The sequence below is a fragment of the Nannobrachium achirus genome (assembly GCF_963921795.1).
Source record: "Nannobrachium achirus genome assembly, chromosome: 3".
Classification (NCBI taxonomy): Eukaryota; Metazoa; Chordata; class Actinopteri; order Myctophiformes; family Myctophidae; genus Nannobrachium; species Nannobrachium achirus.
The window spans coordinates 63,457,104-63,477,103 of NC_137812.1; the positions used below are offsets into that span (position 1 = coordinate 63,457,104).

Consider the following 20,000-nt stretch of genomic DNA (forward strand, 5'->3'; position numbering starts at 1 on the left):
CTCTGCAACCGTTGCCCCGATCCATGCCAGATTTTGCACACACACTCCTTGCCTGCCAAACTACAACCTCCAAGGACCCCCGGAGTTTCGGGGACCCCCAGGTCCCTGGGGGACCCCCAGGTGTAAAAAATTACCAAATGTGCAAAAATGACCAAATGACCACCCCAACGGGGCTGCTCACGGGGCATTCCCGGGGACCACCCACTCCTGGTGCTCCAGAACGGATGCAAAAGTGGTGGCGCCCCCAGTGGAGGACCCCCTGCCACTGCAGCTCACATAAAATGCCGTAACTCGGGCTAGGAGCGACCGGGAGAGCCGGGGCCGGTACCTATTCGTCCGCTTTGGCGGCGCGGACACCCCACCCCTCATTTCTCACATGGCCCTCTAGCGCCACCATGAGGCCGATTCAGATTTTGCCCTAAAATCACGAAAATCACTACACAGTATGTCTACACTCATGTCAACAACATGGATCAGGAAGATTTTGGAAAAACACATTTTTGCTCTATTTATGGAGATAAGCGACCAACGGTCGCTTATCTCCCGATTAGGGAGTCTTACTGGTATATATATACAGGTATATTTATATATATTTGTTTTGCTGTTGCGCAGCCTCCACGACCACCGCTCAGTTCACACGGGTGTGATTTTTTTACTATTGTCCTGTTACTCTATCAAATCCAATTGAAACAGTCTTGCTGGCAGGAGAAACACACATAAACACTACTAAACTAGAGCCAATTTCGTGAAACAAACTGACATGCAACACCCTGTGATTAATCTTTGATCTTGATATCAATAGTAACGTGTAACCCTTAATGCCAGAGACAAACAGAGAGACAGACAGAGGTATAAGGGAACTTATAATTTGAACTGTCATTTAATTGAGAGAGTGATAGAGAGAGAGAGGCATTAAATCATACGTCCTGTGTTCCGTGGCGTATGTGTGTGTGCCTGCGTGCGTGCGTGTTTGTGTGTGTGTGTGTGTGTGTGCCTGCGTGCGTGCGTGTTTGTGTGTTCCATTGGAAACAACAGCAGTGTTTTGGGATAAACAGACAGGGAGAGAGTGACAACCACAATAACAAACACCAATCACAGCCACCGTTTCCTGTTCAGGGGGAAGTGAAAATGGAGCAAGTCGTCGTTGTCAGGCGGAAACCTTGTATGTCCAAAACTCTTTGTTTTGTATTTATCGTTTTAAAAAAAGATTTAAACTAGTGAAAACAGCAGATCTACAAGCACACAACGCCTCGCAGCGCGAGGCGTTGTGTGCTTGTAGATCTGCTGTTTTCACTACCTTTGTGCAACAGCCTTGTATGTATACAAACTGGGCTTTACTTTGCGAAAAAACATACAAATTTGAAACTTGGAGATACAAGGTTTCTGCCCGACAGTGACGAAGTGTTAACTCATGGTGGTGGGATGGGATGAGGTATTAACCTCCATCTAACTCTCTCTCTCTCTCTCTGCAGCATTCTCATTGAGAGGTATTAACCTCCATCTAACTCTCTCTCTCTCTCTGCAGCATTCTCATTGAGAGGTATTAACCTCCATCTAACTCTCTCTCTCTCTCTGCAGCATTCTCATTGAGAGGTATTAACCTCCATCTAACTCTCTCTCTCTCTCTGCAGCATTCTCATTGAGAGGTATTAACCTCCATCTAACTCTCTCTCTCTCTCTGCAGCATTCTCATTGAGAGGTATTAACCTCCATCTAACTCTCTCTCTCTCTCTCTGCAGCATTCTCATTGAGAGGTATTAACCTCCATCTAACTCTCTCTCTCTCTCTGCAGCATTCTCATTGAGAGGTATTAACCTCCATCTAACTCTCTCTCTCTCTCTCTGCAGCATTCTCATTGAGAGGTATTAACCTCCATCTAACTCTCTCTCTCTCTCTCTGCAGCATTCTCATTGAGAGGTATTAACCTCCATCTAACTCTCTCTCTCTCTCTCTGCAGCATTCTCATTGAGAGGTATTAACCTCCATCTAACTCTCTCTCTCTCTCTCTGCAGCATTCTCATTGAGAGGTATTAACCTCCATCTAACTCTCTCTCTCTCTCTCTGCAGCATTCTCATTGAGAGGTATTAACCTCCATCTAACTCTCTCTCTCTCTCTCTGCAGCATTCTCATTGAGAGGTATTAACCTCCATCTAACTCTCTCTCTCTCTCTCTGCAGCATTCTCATTGAGAGGTATTAACCTCCATCTAACTCTCTCTCTCTCTCTCTCTGCAGCATTCTCATTGAGAGGTATTTCTATTTTTTATTGCGTTTTGTCTCTTTCGCTTCCTGTTTTTAGAATGGAAGAGTTGGGAACAAATAGGCTTTGAATAGAGAGAAACAGGGACGTGCAGGGTATGTTAGAGAGGCAGGGGCTGACATTTCAAAAAGGGCCTTTAGGTGAAAATATCGAAAATAGCAGACCTCCAAGCTCACAACGCGTCGCAGCGCAACACGTTGTGAGCTTGAAGGTCGGCTATTTACGGTACTTGATACCGCACCAAACTAAGCATGATCAAGTGAATACTGGAGATGTGGCGTAAAGGCATGTATTTCTACACAGAGAGGGCAATTCTTTCAACATAAGATGCTGCATTCAAGTTCAGGATAGTTTGGACAAGGCAATTCTCTTGAACGCTGCCTTCAGGTATGGCCTGTAAAGGGGGGCATTTGCATTTCGTTCACTATAGTGAAAACTGCATTCATGGTCTGAAGAGGGCTACTTTTTACAGACGGGTAAAAGGGCAGGGGCTCAAGCCCACTATGGTGTCTATGTGTGCACGTGCCCTGGAGAGAAACGCACTGAACTCAATCTGTTCCCGCCAAGTTGAGTCCAAATCTCTTGTGTTTTGTCTGCAACTCAACATTGAGAATCAACACTGGAGATTGGAGAGAGTAGTCCGAGTCTCTGTACCAGTCAGAATAGTAGCCTATTTCAATTTCCATCTAATCTCTCCACATACAGTATATCCGTTGTTGTCGTCAAATCTTTGCCCCAGATAAGGGATACTAAGGTTCATGGAATTAACGTCTATAACCACATGAAGGTCTGACTGAAGTGTTGTTATATAAAGATTATTTAGGAAGACAGAACAGATTGTGGGACTTTGCATGTGAACTGTAATTCTTTTGTCCTACTTGGCTGTCAACTGCATCTCAGGTCTGCAGATCTTATCTTTACGAAAAAGTTATATTGGAAAGATCTACTAATAATGAATCTCTCTCTAATAACCCACAATTACTCTCTCTCTCTCTCTCTCTCTCTCTCTCTCTCTCTCTCTCTCTCTCTCTCTCTCTCGATCCTTTATGGTTTATTTGGGATTGTTTCGTTAAGCAATATTACACGAGAGGGTGTGCATTATCGCGGTTATTTGGCCCGACAGTCTTGCTGCAGGAACGAGCCGAAGGCGAGTTCCGTAGGCAGTACTGAAGGGACAAATAACCGCAATAAGGCAGACCCTCGAGTTTAATATTGCGATTATACAACTGTTGCCCTTAAAAAAAACTTCATTTCATTGTTATTAAGATATTCAATAGGAATTTGTCATTTTTAAGGCCTCATTTATGTCCCTGAACTTCACATGAAAACCGCTAGCCTAGCCACCTAGCATAGTGTGGGGAGAGAGGCGCGCTTGCTCTCTTTCGTGACCAACGCAGCTGATTTCTTTACTTGATGAGAGACAGTGCAGTAGTGCTCAATATATGCACGGTTGGAGAGCCTGTTTTCCATTGAGAGCCCGACTACCTGTTGTATAATGTCTGATAGATCCAGTCCCGTGGTTTGACTGGCCTGATCACATGGCTTGATTATGTAGTCTTCTCCTGTACATGAAGACCTTCCTCAACATGGTGTGTGTTCCTCTTGCAGGGTGACCCCATCCCTCCCTCGTTAGTGGACCTGCTGCTGGACAGCCCCATCTCGTCTGTAGAAGACCTGAAACAGCTGCTGCAGCAGGAGACAGGCTCCATAGGTAAGAACCACACACACACACACGCACGCGCACACACACACACACACACACACACACACACACACACACACACACACACACACACGCGCACACACAGGGGCGTCACAAGGGGGGGAAAAGTGGGACTGAGATACTAGGGCCCAAGTGGAGGGACCTTAATTATTTTATACTTTAGCTATTGAAAAATAGCCGATGTACAAGCTCACAGAGCTGCGAGATTGTATATCTGATATTTTTGAAAACTTGTGAAAATGTGTGCAAATCTTTGAATATATGGATTTTTTAATCGAACATTTGTAACTAAAATTTTGCTTCACACACACACACACACACACACACACACACACACACACACACACACACACACACACACACACACACACACACACACACACACACACACACACACAGACACACACACACACACACACCCTCCCATATGTTTCCCTCTGGACAAAATCTCTTTGCCTATTTTCACCTAATACGTTCGGTTGGGCCTATGATGTTAAGGCAATCTTTACATGGGAAGGGTTAGTGGTGAGAGGTGAGTGGTGGAGAGGAAGGGGGTGAGAGTTGAGGGGTGGAGACAGACGGAGACCAGAGGGGAGAGAGACATAGAGAGAGAGAGAGAGAGAGAGAGAGAGAGAGAGAGAGAGAGAGAGAGAGAGAGAGAGAGAGAGAATACAGTAGCAGTGACCTTGCCGAGTGCTTGACCAACCCAGAGAGAAAGACATGAGTCACTTACCGCACAAGGCCAGCACATTGTTCTCCTGCACTGGATTCCTCCCTAGGCTTTGAACTGTGGATATGAGTGACAGAACACCCCTTAACGTACCCCCCCCCCTCTCTCTCTAGGGATGGGACGATATGAACATTTCATATCACGATTGTTGTGACAAAAGAAATCGCGATTTACGATGTTATCGCGATAATCAAAATCCATTATCCTGGGGCGGAACATTTGCCAAAAAATGTATTTAAAATATTTGATAGAGAGTGAAAAAAAGACTGTATCAAGTACGTATATTATAAGTACCTTTTACCAATTATAGAGGGTTTAAGTGGTACCGGATATGCAGCTCGGCAAATAAAAGTTTAATTGATCCCAGTGCATGACGGAGGACGATATATCACGATAAATTAAATCTCCACGTTACGATTATCGCGAGTGTTTTTTATCACGATAAACGATAATATCCCGTATCGTCCCATCCCTACCTCTCTCTCTCTCTTGCTTTTTCTCTCTCTCTTTTTCTCTCTCTCATTCACTCATTCACGCACACACGCATGCACACACGCACGCACGCAAAATGTATCTCAAGCACATAATGAAGACACATCTTGTCGGGTCATTTCAAAGTCATTCTTTTTCTTTAAGAAACTGATACCCTCTCCCCCTCCTATGGACAAACAATTCATTAAATAACACATAAATCTGGTTTAAACACAGGCCATTTGTGAAAGTGGCCATGAAACTTGCTGGGGGGAGGGGGAAGAAGACAGTAAAGATTGTTTTATACTCTTTTATAAACTTTTTTTTCATTAACCTTTTTGGTGTTTGGTTGGAATCTGTCTGTATCTCTGCTGTCGGGGGGCGAAACCTCATAACTCCAAAATGTTCATTTTCGGGAAAATGAGCTCAAGTGGAGTTAGGAGGTTTTGACCGAAGGGCTTTTTACTACTTTTCATTGGTTCAATATTATTTTAAACAACACACAGACATAAAGGGTGTTGAATAGCACATATGAATGAAAAAAAAGAGAGGGCCAATCAGGTGGAGTTAGCCGGTTTTTGCAGAAATTGCAAAAGGAGGTTTTGTCCCAAGCACTTATACTTTACATTGGTTCAATATTATTTTAACCAACACTCAGATGTAAAGGGTGTTCAATAGCCCTGATTTATGCCAAAAAAAAAAAAAGAAAAAAAGAAATTGAGTAAAGAGGTTTTGGCCAGACATTGACGATATATAGAATGTCTGAAACATGCTTAAATAGGTCACAAGGAAACATGTCAAGGAGAAGGAAGGGAATAAAGCTTACAGAACGTCTAGACATGCGTGGACAAATAATGCAGTCGCAGACGTATCGTTTACTGAAGAAAGCAGACATGTATTGTGGCGCAAATCTGGACTGTAGAATGACTGCACACACACACACACACACACACACACACACACACACACACACACACACACACACACACACACACACACACACACACACACACACACACACACACACAGCGAGTCATAAATAGCGAGTCATTTCATAATATTAAAACAGATCTGCATGGCGATCTAATTAGCGCTAACGGGCTATTAAATAATACATGTGAGCATGTTTTGCGTGAGCGCACGCACACATTCACATGCACCATCCCAAGTTATATTTAACCACTCATATCTCTCTTCAACAGCATTCTAGACAGCCCTGAGACAAATTGTAGCAGAAAATAGCTGTAATTGTTTTAGCACGGAGGGTGAAAAAGAAATGGCTTCCTTTGTGCCGTGAACAATGAGTCTGACTACAGACGGCCGTACGTGTTTTACAAATGTCTGTCATCATCACCCAGAAAAGAGCTCACTCAAAGCTGACGTGTGATGTTAGGCCAATAGCCGGAAAATATTACATTGACTTAATTAACCACTTAAAGCAGTGTTTCTCAAACTTTCAAATTTCAAGGTCTCCCCTTAACTCTGACAGTGTACAAATGGAACCAAATGGACCCGTTAGGGTTCATTTGGTTCCTATTTGTAAGCTGTCAGAGTTACAGACTTGTATGGGTCAATTTAGAGTCCCTGGAATCCACTTTGAGAACCACTGACCTAAAGTAAACTAATACTTAGGTGACTGGGTTCGGTTCTCTCTGCTTGCTTTTTTCTCCACTTCACCAAAAAATATCCCATCTACAAACTCACAACAATGCATCTCAACGCAACCCATTGTTCAAGGTTTCTTTATTATTTTTTACAACAAGTACAATAAACAAAAGCATACAGAAAAGATGTATGTTACCCCTCCCACCCCCCAAAAAGTTCCCGCCCCGAGAGAGCCACAACAACCATGGTAATGCAACGCATTGTGAGCTTGTAGATCTTTTTGTTCCCCTGAGAATTGGGACGGTAGGGTTCAAGCGGTTCAAGATTCTATTCTTCAACACCTTCATCCCACTGCTTAAACATCTCCTAATTTTACTCTCTCTCTCTCTCTCTCTCTCTCTCTCTCTCTCTCTCTCTCTCTCTCTCTCTCTCTCTCTCTCTCTCTCTCTCTCTGCTACTCTGTTCAGAGCTGACAAAGCATACACATCAAAAGTCCTCTGTGTCAATTTAACTGCAGAATGTAAAAAATGTTCCTGGTTTTGCTGTGTTGTACACATTGGCTCTGGGTTGATGTGCTGTATATTACTATCATTTGTCATGTTCAGACCCTCCACAATGCAGTGACAGTGACTGGTCGATGGTCGGGTAAATGATGACGAAGTGTAGAGACGAAATGTGAATGATCACTCTCTCTCTCTCTCTCTCTCCCTCTCTCCCTCTCTTCCTCGTCTTCTGTCACTGTGTCTCTTTTCCTCGCTTCCCTTCTTGTAGAAGAAGAAGAAGAGGAAGAAGAGCATGATATTCTTGTAAACCACACCCATGGCCGATACACCAGAAGCCTTGGTAAGTTTAAAACACATGCTGTGTTGTAAGAATAGTATGTTGACAAATGCAATGAATGCTTGTCAAAAACCCAATACAAAAATGTAAAAAAAAAAAAAAAAACGTCTGTGTGTGTGTGTGTGTGTGTGTGTGTGTGTGTGCGTGCGCGCGTGTGTGTGTGTGTGTGTGTAAGCTCACAACTTGTGAGCTTGTATCTGCGCTATTTTCAAAGCACAACACCCGAAAGCAATCTAACATAAAATGTATTTTTAGTTTTACTGGTCCATTAGTTCTTTTTTTTAGTCTAGTTTCATTTTAGTCTAGTTTTTATTTGTAGACGAAATTGTCAATATATTTAGTCTTAGTTTTGGTCATCATAGCTTAGTTTTTATTAGTGTGATTGTTTTAGGCAACACTCTAATGTTCTCGTCTGAGGATTCTTTGCCAGCAAAGTGAGTTTTGTACACTTTTTGAGTGATGTTATCCGGGTTGTAAGGCTGGATATGTTGGACAATATAATGTTAACATGCTTCAAGGGCCTTTCTGTGTGGAGTTTGCATGTTCTCCCCATGTCCCCTAGGGGACATGCAGTAATCCTGGTCTCTATACTGCCTCCCCCTGGCTAGCTGGGGCGCCTGATGGAGTGGAAAGGAACTGGTTGGAATAATGTGTTCCTTACACTTAAGTACGGCCATTGAAACTCCCTCCCTGTCAGGTGAAAAGATGCGGCTTGGACTCATGCATAGAAGGAAGCATGAGGTCAGTGCGTTGCTCTCCCCAGGTTGGCAGAGCGAGTGTAGTGCTCAGGATTAGACAATATTGACCCCGGGTGAAAAAAATGGGTTACAAAAATCGTGGGATAAAGATTTAAGAAAAAAAAGTTTACATGCTTCACTTGACATCACAATATCTAATATAAATAGTAAGACAGAATTCATTTCCCAAGTGGATTCCCCCGCGACGTCAGTGCAACCACACGCAATTTCCCAGAAAGGCACCTAGTTTTCGTCCGTGAAAAAAAAAGTAGTCGACGAAAAAGTTGTCGACAAACATTCTTCACCATACATGTAGTTTCAGTAGAGGAAATGAACACTGTTCAAGATAAAGGCTGTCCTCATGTTTTTATACTCCTCAATCTCCCCTACACAGTGGAGGCCCAGCCGGCGCAGCAGGCGGTGTGCAAGGTGCGCACGGAGGTGATGGAGGTGACGCGCGCCATGCTGGACCGACGGAACGCCAACTTCCTGCTGTGGCCGCCGTGCGTGGAGGTGCAGCGATGCTCTGGATGCTGCAACACGAGACTGCTGCAGTGTGTCCCCACTGTCACCAGCACACGCTACCTACAGGTACACATGTCCCCACTGTCACCAGCACACGCTACCTACAGGTACACATGTCCCCACTGTCACCAGCACACGCTACCTACAGGTACACATGTCCACACTGTCACCAGCACACGCTACCTACAGTTACACATGTCCCCACTGTCACCAGCACACGCTACCTACAGTTACACATGTCCCCACTGTCACCAGCACACGCTACCTACAGGTACACATGTCCCCACTGTCACCAGTAGGGATGGAGCTCAAAACATGAGCCTGTTCAATACTCGATAACAAATGTTTTGATTACCCGGTATCAAGCCTGTTTTCGAGCATATAGAAATGATTACAGTACTATTCCTAGTAGAAAGCCATTTAACACTTAAAGCACATTAATGAATGGTTGTTTTAATGATTTGTCGTCTCACATCTTTCCACAAAATATTAGAAAACGGTCAATAGTGTTCTTGATAAAAGCCTGGCTCAATAAGCACGATCGATAAGGTGCTCATTATCAATAAAAAATGAACGAGCTCTATCCCTAGTCACCAGCACACGCTACCTAAAGGTACAGTACACATGCAGGCGCCCAGCACGCTCACATCACACGCATTTTTTTGGGGGTCACTAGATGAAATAATAAAGCTGGACAAGAACTAAAGGAGTTAAGTGGTCAAATGGGTGTGCCGCGAACGCTTTTGATGTTTTCAAGCGGACCATTGTACTAGAAACGCCCAGTTAGACGCAGTTCTAGAAGGTCAAGTGAAGGGCATTTCTGTCAAATCAAAACCCTGAAAAGGATTTTTCTTTTTCGTGGTGCATGGTATGTTTTACTTAAAGAAAATGTGTTAAATTATGTTTGTGGCGGTCTCTCTCCTTAATGAATCGATGCCATTTGAAACCCACCTGAAATGTATTTTCTGTTTAGTAAAGAGCTGGAGAGATGTGGATACCTCTGTTACTGAACAAACACTCTATATAGTAATGCTTACTGTCTGAATGGAGACCTTTCTCATTTTAGCAAATAACTTTTGCTTTTAACCAGGAAATATCACTTACAGCAGGGGTGTCCAAACCTTTTTCAAAGGGGCCCACATATTAAAATATTCAAACACCCTAGGGCAGACTATATCTCCTGGCATAATGTACTTTCGGTCGGACCACAACAAAGCCCATGAATCGCATTTAAACGACTTTATTTAACTATCATCATGAATATTTAATATCAATAGTCTTTTGTCACGTGTGTGCTCTGAACAAAACAGAAAATAACTCGTTCAAGGTAAATAATACAATAAAATAGCCTTTCTTTGACCCCTTCAGAATGAGACAAATTATAAATATCGTCACTGTCGGGCAGAAACCTCGTATCTCCAAGTTTCAAGTTTGTATGTTTTTTCACCAAGTAAAGCCCTGCTTCATCATACAAGGCTGTCTTACAAAAGTAGTGAAAACAGCCGATCTGCAAGCACACAACGCCTCGCGGTGCGAGTCGTTGTGTGCTTGTAGATCGTCTGTTTTCACTAGTTTAGTTCATTTTTTAAATGATAATTACAAAACAAACGGTTTTGGACATACAAGGTTTCCACCCGACAATGACGATATAGTAAAAATATTCTTGTTTGACTGTGCTGGCGGGCCATTTATAATACAATTTAGGATGCATTTGGCCCACAGGCTATACTTTGGACACCCCTGTATTACAGCATCCTTAAAGATGCCATATCTGACCCCTGTCAATGCTTGTGTCTGATCCACCAGGTGATAAAGATCCAGTACATCAATAAGAACGCCCACTACGAGAAAGCCATCATCCCGGTGGAGGACCACGCCGGCTGCAGGTGCCAAGCCGCCTCCGCGGTCCCCCGTTCCCCCGTCACAGCCAACGCCAACCCCAACCCTCCTCCTCCTCCTCCTCCACCTCAGCCTCAGCAGTCCACCCCCTCCTCCCCTCACCAGCCCCTGGCGCCGCGGACCCACCACGCGGCTCCACCCAAGAGCCACGGCTCCAAGGCCGACCTCCACCGCCACGACGACCTCAAGCGCAACCAGGGGCAGGGCTACCGGCTCCACGAGGAGCGCGCCGAGCCCCTGGACAGGCAGTGGCAGCCGGCGGGGAGGTACACCCAGCTGGCGCACACCCAGCCGCAGCCGCAGCCGCACTGGACGCAGCAGCCCCGCACTCATCACCACCATGCCACCTCCACCCACGCCCTGCACCCCCTGACGCACGGGCAGCAGCAGCAGCCCGGCCCGTGGTCGTCCGGGGTGCGGGCAGACCAGGGCGCCGCCAACGGGGGCGGCACCCAGCAGCCGCCCGCCAGGGAAGGCGGGCACGGCAGCGGGTACGACGGCAGCAAGGAGGACGGCGGGGCGCGGGCGGTGCCCGGCGGCACGACGCCGGAGCAACGTCATCTGGAACACACGCAAAGGCAGCAACAGTTACAGTATCATCAGCAACAACAACAACAACAGCAACAACAGTATGAACAACAAAGACAGCAGCAGCAATACCAACAGCAGTATCAGTATCGTCAACATTATTCACACCAGGCGTATCCGCAGTATAACCGTGGCGGCCCGTCGGTGGTGGGCGACCAGGAGCTGAGGACGCAGTACAGACTCAACGGCCCCCAGGCCGACAGCGCCTCCCCGCCCGGCGGCGACGAGCCGCCGACGAGCGCGCCGCCCAATCACAGACCCCCGACAGACCCCGAACCCACCAATCAGAGAGGAATGTCAGCCGAGAGCCAAAGGGCTACCGAGGTCAAAAATCAAACACGGACAGAGACCGACGTAGCCAGTGGGGGGTCGGGGAAGGAGAGGGAGGAGGCGGGGTCGGCCGTCAGCGGGGACGCGGCGACGGAGCCGACCGGTCCGAAAAAGGATAGAGACTCTGAGACGTCCGGGGCGGAGCGTCCTTTCACGGAGCTGGAGAGGCGGCAGAAGCTTCTAGAGATTGTACAGAGGGAGCCGGAGAACCTGCCTCACCTTCACCCTCACCATCCTCAGCACCGACCAAAGCCCGAGGCCACAACACACAAATCAGGTACTACACCGGTTTGTCTGAAAGGGGGAATAAAGCCTAATTTATGCTTTGTCGTACGAGCTTAGGCTTAAAGTGTTATCGACCTTGGGCTTTAGGTGCGTGTGTGCGTGCGCCGCGGCTGTGTGTTTGTGTGTGTGCGTGCGACGTGCATGCGTGCCAGTGCGTGCCAGTGTGTGCCGGTGTGCAAGAGAGAGTGTGAGAGAGAGAGAAAGACAGAGCTGTTTTGAATGATTTGGACTATCCAGCACTATTACTGCAGGTTATATGCAGGCTCCGGGGACCTCTGTAATGGCTCCCACTCTACACACCTTTAATGCAGGATTGATGGCCATGCGCAATTGCGCATTAGCTTGCACGTGCGAGAGAGAGAGTGCGTTTTGTGTGAGCATCATAACTGCAGAGACCATTTGTGGAGAGCATGAGTCAGTGGGAAAGCCAGGAAAACAGGCTACTGTTCCTGTCTAGTGTGGGCTACTGTATGTACTGTATGCTATTGTTCCAAACGTAGGAGACTTCGTTTGAAGGAGCGCTCGTTTTATGGTTATACGTCACAGTTATTGTCCACGACATTGCAAGCGGCGCGAAGGCCAGCGGACCTTGGTCCTGCTCTTCGCCCCCGAGCGCCGCAGGCGCGAGTGGCCGCGAAGAGCGGGCCAGGGCCGCGCGGCCGGCGGAGCGCCGCGCGAGTTACGAAGCCGTGGTGAATGCAATCGTTATATTTATGCCCAGGCCGTAAGGCCTGGGCAAGCCCACGATAAACGCATTCACACCCGCCCGCGCAGTCCAAGTGACCACAGCCGAGCGCTCCAGACCTCCGCTCCAGCCAATCACAAGCCGCGCCTCAACGAACTCTCCTACGGTAGGAATACTCGCGTACTGTATGTGTCCTGCTATTGTCTCCCAGGTCCCTGGGAAATCTCTGTCACAAAGATTTACTTGCTCACCAGGGACGGGGAGAGAATGTTAGGGAGGCAGGGGCTGAAATTTCTAAAAGGGTCTTTTGGTGAAAATATCGAAAATAGCAGACCTCCAAGCTGCGACGCGTTGTAGGCTTGGAGGTCGGCTATTTCCGATGCTTGATTTCTACCCAGAGAGGGCAATTAGCCAGTAGCTATGCCCCTCCCAAAAAGCTTTTGTCCAATGCTAACTTAGAATAACTTCCTGCTTGCCAAGGTTTGCCTTGGCCAACAGCCTTGGCAAGCTGCCGGTTGCTAAGCTAGCATTGGACAAAAGCTTTTAGGGGAGGGGCATAGCTACTGGCTAATTCTTTCAACATAAGATGCTGCATTCAAGTTCAGGAGAGTTTGGACAAGGCAATTCTCTGGAATGCTGCCTTCGGGTATGGCATGGAAAGAGGGCATTTGCATTTCTTTCACCATAGTATAAAAACTGCATTCCTGGTCTGGAGAGGGCACTTTTTTATAGACGGATAAAAGGGCAGGGGCTCAAGCCCCCTTTGATGTGTATGTGTGCACGTGCCTGTCGCAGCTCACACGTGATGGTAGACGGAACACTGTTACCTGCCAACATTATGAAAACAAGGAGATTTTCTTTAGCCCGCCCCGCCCCCATTACAGTAATGAGCTTTAATAGTACTATTCAGGCAGGACACAGTCCCCACTTGGCCTGGGGAGATGTTTGTGCTCTTGAGCTTCAGCCAGTACTACTTCTCAACCAGTAGGTGTCCTAACCTACACTAGGGTCTAAGTGTAAGGAGTAAGGAGCTCAACTCCAACCTCTGCAGATTATATTGTATTACGTAATATAGGCTACTCCATTGGTTCTCAAAGTGGATTTCAGGGACTCTCTAGGTTCCTTTATGGGGGTCTAAATTCATCCTTGTAAGTCTGTAACTTTGACGGAGTAACGGGTCCATTTGGTTCCATTTGTACACTGTCAAAGTTAAGGGGAGACCCTCACATTTCAAAGTTTGAGAACCACTGAGCTACTCTATACTCTATTTTGATAACCATATACATTCACAATTTCGGATTTGTATCTATAAAGCCTTGAACAGAAGAAAACATGCAACTTACGCATAGTGGCACTGCCAGCAATTTGGCACTGGAAATACAATGTTCTTTAAAATGTGTCTGAATAATCCCGTAAGGGATGGGCTGTGTTCAGGAAGTTAGACACAGAACATAATGTGTTTGGATGAGTGTTAAGGCATTCAGAGTCTGAGGTGAAGAGCTATCACCTCAACTTTTAGGTGATAAGCTATCACCTAAAATGAGATGGCCATCATAGTCACAGACTCACAGTGAAGTCCTATCAACGCGCCGCTGTGCCTCTGAAACCTGGGGGCACACTGATTGGTCTAGATCGACCAATCAGTGAACGGGGTGATGGGGAGATGTCTGAAAGTAAAAACAGAAGGAGAGATGTCTAGGTCCGCGGCGATTTCTCTTCACCGCGGCTAATGGCGTAATGTTGTAGTTTTCTGACTTAAAAAGACTACACCACAGTGATAAACCATCACCGCGGACTACACTATGATAGGGCCATAAGTGTAGAGTGAGGGGTTAAGCTTAAGGTTTTTTTTTTGTGAAGAACCATATATATGTCACTCACCTCAAGATCAGTGTTAATTTTGACAGCAAACTTTGATTTGGTTTAGCCATTGTCTTTTGAATGAAATTTTATTTAGTTTTAGTCATAAGCGCCAGGGTTCATCAGTTTCAAAAAAGTTCTGTTTAGCAGCTTTTAAAGAGGTGGTGCCATAGTTTTGTACTTTTTCTGTTTTTCATGTGTCTAGGAGGTTGAAAGTACTTCATTATGTGTTTTTCTTTTGAGAAATGATGTATTCTCTTAGTATTTGTTTGTTTTCTCTTGGAGGCTGCCCCTTGTGGTCAAAAGTGTCAGTTAAAAAACACAGATACTAAGTGTGTCACAGTATCAACTCCTCCCCAATTGCCATTCACCCAACACTGTGGGGTGTGGCTATATCAGCTGGGTCACCACCCACCATGCCATCCATGCATACTTAATGAACTGGGGGTGTGGCCACATAAAAACCCAATTTTAACTCTTTCTGTATACTTTTTTGGAAAAAATCTTCCTCCTAGTATAATCATAATACCTGATAATCATGTTTTAGAGGGGGGGGGGGGGGGGGGGGGGGAATAATGGCACCACCTCTTTAAGGTCGTTGGGGTACTTCTCAAACTTTGGGAGAGTCGTGTTTGACTTCTTTTGACACTCAGTCCTGTCTCTCTGTGCTTTCTCCTCTCTTAAGTTGTCACAGCGACGGCGGATCCCAGCCGGTCCTCCGCCCGTGTGCTGCCATTCCGACCGGCGCTGCCCAGACGCAGGAGGAAACATCGCAGCCGCATCAGCAAAGCAGCCATCAGAGCCATGATCATGTAGAGCTGCAGGTGAGAGAGAGAGAGAGAGAGGGCTAGGCACGAATAGAGATGGGACGATATGAAAATGTCATATCACGATTGTTGTGATAAAGGAAATCACGATTATGCCAAAAAAATTGCAGATCTGCTTGTAGATCGACTATTTTTTTATTTGAATCATATTGGTGTCAGAAGACGACATTTACCTAAAAATTAGATCTGTCAAATCGGTATCGGCTAAAATATATTTTGCCTTTTGTACAGTATAATATATATATTTGAAGGTGAAGCTGAAAAGCCTTTTGTGATGATCGAAGGCTGCAGATTCAATCAGTGTTTTCTGCATGGGAAGCTTTCAAAAGGGTCTGTCTACTAACCCAATAAAAGGGTCTGTCTACTAACCCAATAAAAGGGTCTGTCTACTAACCCAATAAAAGGGTCTGTCTACTAACCCAATAAAAGGGTCTGTCTAACTAACCCAATAAAAGCAAGTTGGAAGGAAGAGAGGGCAGTAGAGATGGAACTGGGGGTCATGTTTGTAACCCCCGTTTTATGTCCAAAGTATCCTGTCCTGTGTCCGGTGCCACGGAACATTGCACACTGACCAAGCATAAATTAAGCGAACGCGTTAGTTTAGGCAGAACACGGGAGTCGTTCCGTCCAGCTGTAGTCAGCTATCAGTCAGCTCTGATTCTGATTGGCTGGTTGCTGTGGTATATTGAAGCAATAAGCCACGCGAGGCTTGTGGTTACCGGGGTAGTATACACCGGCTGAGAGGGTCGTAAAACACACGTCTGCGCCTCGTGTTTCCCACCGCCTCTCAGCCGGTGTATACTACCCCGGTAACCACTCGCCTCTTGTGGCTTATTGCTTTAATATACCACAGCAACCAGCCAATCAGAATCAAGGAATGGAACTAGCCGTCTACTTAGACGTGACTGTTCCTGACTAAAAGCTGATTTATATTGATGATAGGTGTGCACGGAAGGAGGGTGGGGCAAGCCTCCGCTATCATTATGCTGTACATGACGACCGCAACATCAGACATGTGTCTCATACGTATTTCTTCTTCTTTTCCAGAAAGTGGGAAAGATGACTGAATAACCGATAGCTGCTGGTCAGACCCACCTCCCGAGGAATTGGAAGGGACTCGGACAATGGGAACTCTTAATACGATGGAATGTTAAAAAGAAAAAAACTGGAATTCTTGATGCACACTGGAGATTGGAGAGACGGCTGCAGGCTGTTACCGTTTAAAAAAAGGACAGGTCAACAGGATGGGAGTTTCTCCTGAGGACAAGCCATTTGTCTGTCTATTGAAGAGAATTGATCACCATTGAATGAAATAAAGTAACCTTATATAATCCTTGGATCGGTGGACATCGCTCTCTAAGACACTGGCTATTGCTTGTATGAACTACAAAATCCCACAACAAGCCAATGCCATGGCGCTGGTCTGCGATATCAAACCAGATCCAATGATAGACTGCTGTGAGCTAATAGTTTGACTACTGATTGATAAGCAAAAAAAAAAAAAGCGGAAATGGTCCCTTTTTGGGGGCGTTGTGACCAAATCCTATGGGTTAACTATGGAGTTGGAAGGAATCAAAAGACGAACTGGGAACTACAATGGAAGCGAGGAAAACTTAAATGAATGGTTAATACTGGTATTATGTGCAGTGCACTGGGCCAATAACTGGAAGCTATGACGTGAACGTTGGAAAAAGAATGGGAACGCAGCTCAGGACTCAAAGCCAAACATTCATGTTGTCCTACAATCTTTGACTCTAAATCTAACTTTAGCTTACACTGGAGTAGCCATACACTGATCATACCGTGTTGACTAGGGATGGGGCGATATGTCACGATTATTGTGACCAAAGAAATTGCGATTTACGATGTTATCGCGATGATCAAAATACCCCCAACATCCGTTATTCTAAGAGATTTGGTAAAGAGTGAAAAAAAAAAACTTTTACCAGTTATAGAGGGTTTAAATCAGGGGTCTTCAACAGGGGGTCCTCAGCGTTGCTACAGGGAGTCCTCCAAATCTTTGTGTGATATAAACTTTTTTTCTCCTTTTTTATATGAACCACTTGAACCCTAGTGTCCATATTCAGAGAACTTTAGCCAAAAATAGCAGATCTACAAGCTCACAACGCCTCGCAGAGCAAGGCGTTGTGAGTTTGTAGATCGGCTATTTTCGGCAAAGGACTGGTGTGAAGGGAAAAAGAGCAGACTAAGTACAGAGTCAAAGGTCATGTTTATTAAGTATTGACGGTTCAAGTGGTTACATATGTATAAAATACACACTGATGATCGTTGCTGTCAAACCATGAAACTATATGGAATCTATGAAATGGTTGTGGGGGTCCCTGCTTCATCTCAACTAAGGGTTCCTTTGCCTGAAAACGTTGAAGACCCCTGGTTTAAATGGTACCAGATACGCAGATCGGCAAATAAAAGGTGAATTGATCCCAGTGCATGACGGAGGATCATTTCACACACACAAAAAAAAATATATATAAGATAAACGATAATAAGGATTATCGTCCCATTCCTAGTATTGACTTGTACATACTTTATACGTGCTGTACTGTATACTGTATGTACTCAAATCCTCAGTGTTAACATAACTCTGTGTCCTGTACTGGAAATATAGATAACATGCTCATTCTTCTTTTTTACTACTGCCAGATGAAATGGAATAACAAACAAAAAAATACAAAAAAATACAAATGCCTGCACAGTTAACATGCTATGAATATCCACATAGACCAAGTCCCAAAGATGAGGCTTTTAGCAATCGATGTGAGCAAGTTAGCCAACACTGTATGTATAAATGCTTTTAGAAAGTGATTTCTGAAAAATCTTAACTTATTCAAAAAGAAGGATGTGTCATCCTTCCATTTCAAGTGTAATTATTGTTGCAGATTATGTTTTTTTGATTATAATTATTGGTTGTACACTGTTAATGTAATGAATGCTATTTTTAATATAAAGTAAAAAAGTAAAATAAAAAACTGTGGCGGTGTCTTTATTATACAGATTTCCCATAAATGTTCTTCCAAATGAGAGAGAGAGAGAGAGAGAGTGTGTGTGTGTGTGTGTGCGTGCGCGTGCGTGTGTGTGTACCACATAAAAACCCTCCTGAAGCAATGTGCTATCCATCCAACCTTGTGCACTAGAAGACCTGGCTGTTGATCGCCACACCTGGCACACCATCAATCAGGAGGGCATCACACACCTCCAGCAGCAGACCACAGAGAGGAGAGAACAGCAACGTGCACACACACACACACACACACACACACACACACACACACACACACACACACAGCGACACCAGTGTGCAGGGGCCCCCGCTCATGTGTGGACCTCATCTGCCCCACATGATGTGTTAATGTTGTCGACTAAGACTAAAAGACTACAAGATTTTGATATTTTGTTGATAAGACTTGACTAGACTAAAACAATTTCAGAAGACTGAGACTAAGACTAAGATTATTATTTGTGTTATTCAAAAGACTAAGACGAAATCTAAGTCTAAGACTAATGGCAGTAAAAAGTAACACTGGTATGTAACTGCAATGAAATTAAAGCCAAATTAAAAGTTTAGTTTGACCAAGTAACAGGCAGTAAAATACAATGACTTGTTCAGAGTTATGTAGTCATATTTAGCCTAAAAGACTTATCGTAAAAGACGAAGACTAAAAGACTAAAATATTTTGATATTTAGTCGACTAAGACAAGACTAGACTAGACTAAAACAATTCCAGAAGACTAAGACTAAGTGATGTGTTATTAAAAAGACTAAATCTAAATTTGCTGAAAAAATTAACAATGCCCACCAGGCCTGGAATTTCATCATTTTAGGGGCAAGGCCACTTGGCCTTTGATGTTGTCCATTTTTTGAGGGCACAAATGCCAAATGCCAGGGCAGGAAGGCCATCAAATAAAACAAGATTTTAGTCCATTGAAATAATGTATTGAATTTAAGGGTTAAGGATTAGTTTAAATGTAATATGTAGACTATCTGCTGATAAGCATGGTATTTACAATCTGATCCATGCTCAGCCCTACACAAACCAAAAATACTGTATTGGTTTAAAATGGGGACTCAACAAAAGACACTGGTGTCTACATGACAAGAAAGAGACACTGGTGTCTACATTATTGACAAGACAGAGACAGAGGAGAAAATGCTACAGTCAGCTGGAGCATTAATTAAGGCCACTGTGGCCTCAGGGCATGCCATTTTTTTGAGGGGCACAAGGCCAAACTGAGGGGCAACGACGGCCATGGCCTTCATGGCCTCCCTGAAATTACTGCCCTGCTGCCCACATGATGTGGCAAGCCATGCGGGTCACGCTTTGGCAGGGGTCATCAATGTGTCCGTGGCAAGACAAGGCCTCGTCCTTTGCAAATTTTAGATTCTGTTTTTACATACCGGTAACTATATAATGTTCTTATTTTGATCTTACGACCCAAAATTACTTAATGTCAGTCTCCAGGTTTTCTGTAGAATATGATGAGAATATGACACTGATTTACTTCGAAACTATGGCACATTAGGAGTCCACTGGTAGTGGTTCTCAAACGCTTTATTTTCAAGGACCCTCATAACTCTGAGAGTGTACAATTCTCATTCGTACACTCCCAGAGTTAC

The 20,000-nt window shown here is 44.9% G+C and overlaps 1 protein-coding gene across 1 annotated transcript in view; it reads left to right on the forward strand.

Annotated features, from left to right (window-relative positions):
- Window positions 1-20,000, forward strand: part of pdgfba (platelet-derived growth factor beta polypeptide a) — a gene marked incomplete at its 3' end in the record, with an annotated part of 38,158 nt that overhangs the window by 11,025 nt on the left and 7,133 nt on the right. The window contains exons 2-6 of the mRNA XM_080722729.1: window positions 3,868-3,970; window positions 7,560-7,631; window positions 8,760-8,956; window positions 10,697-11,984; window positions 15,223-15,349. Of these exons, the coding sequence (XP_080578855.1) occupies window positions 3,868-3,970; window positions 7,560-7,631; window positions 8,760-8,956; window positions 10,697-11,984; window positions 15,223-15,349 (1,787 nt within the window). The remainder of the gene's footprint in view (window positions 1-3,867; window positions 3,971-7,559; window positions 7,632-8,759; window positions 8,957-10,696; window positions 11,985-15,222; window positions 15,350-20,000) is intronic.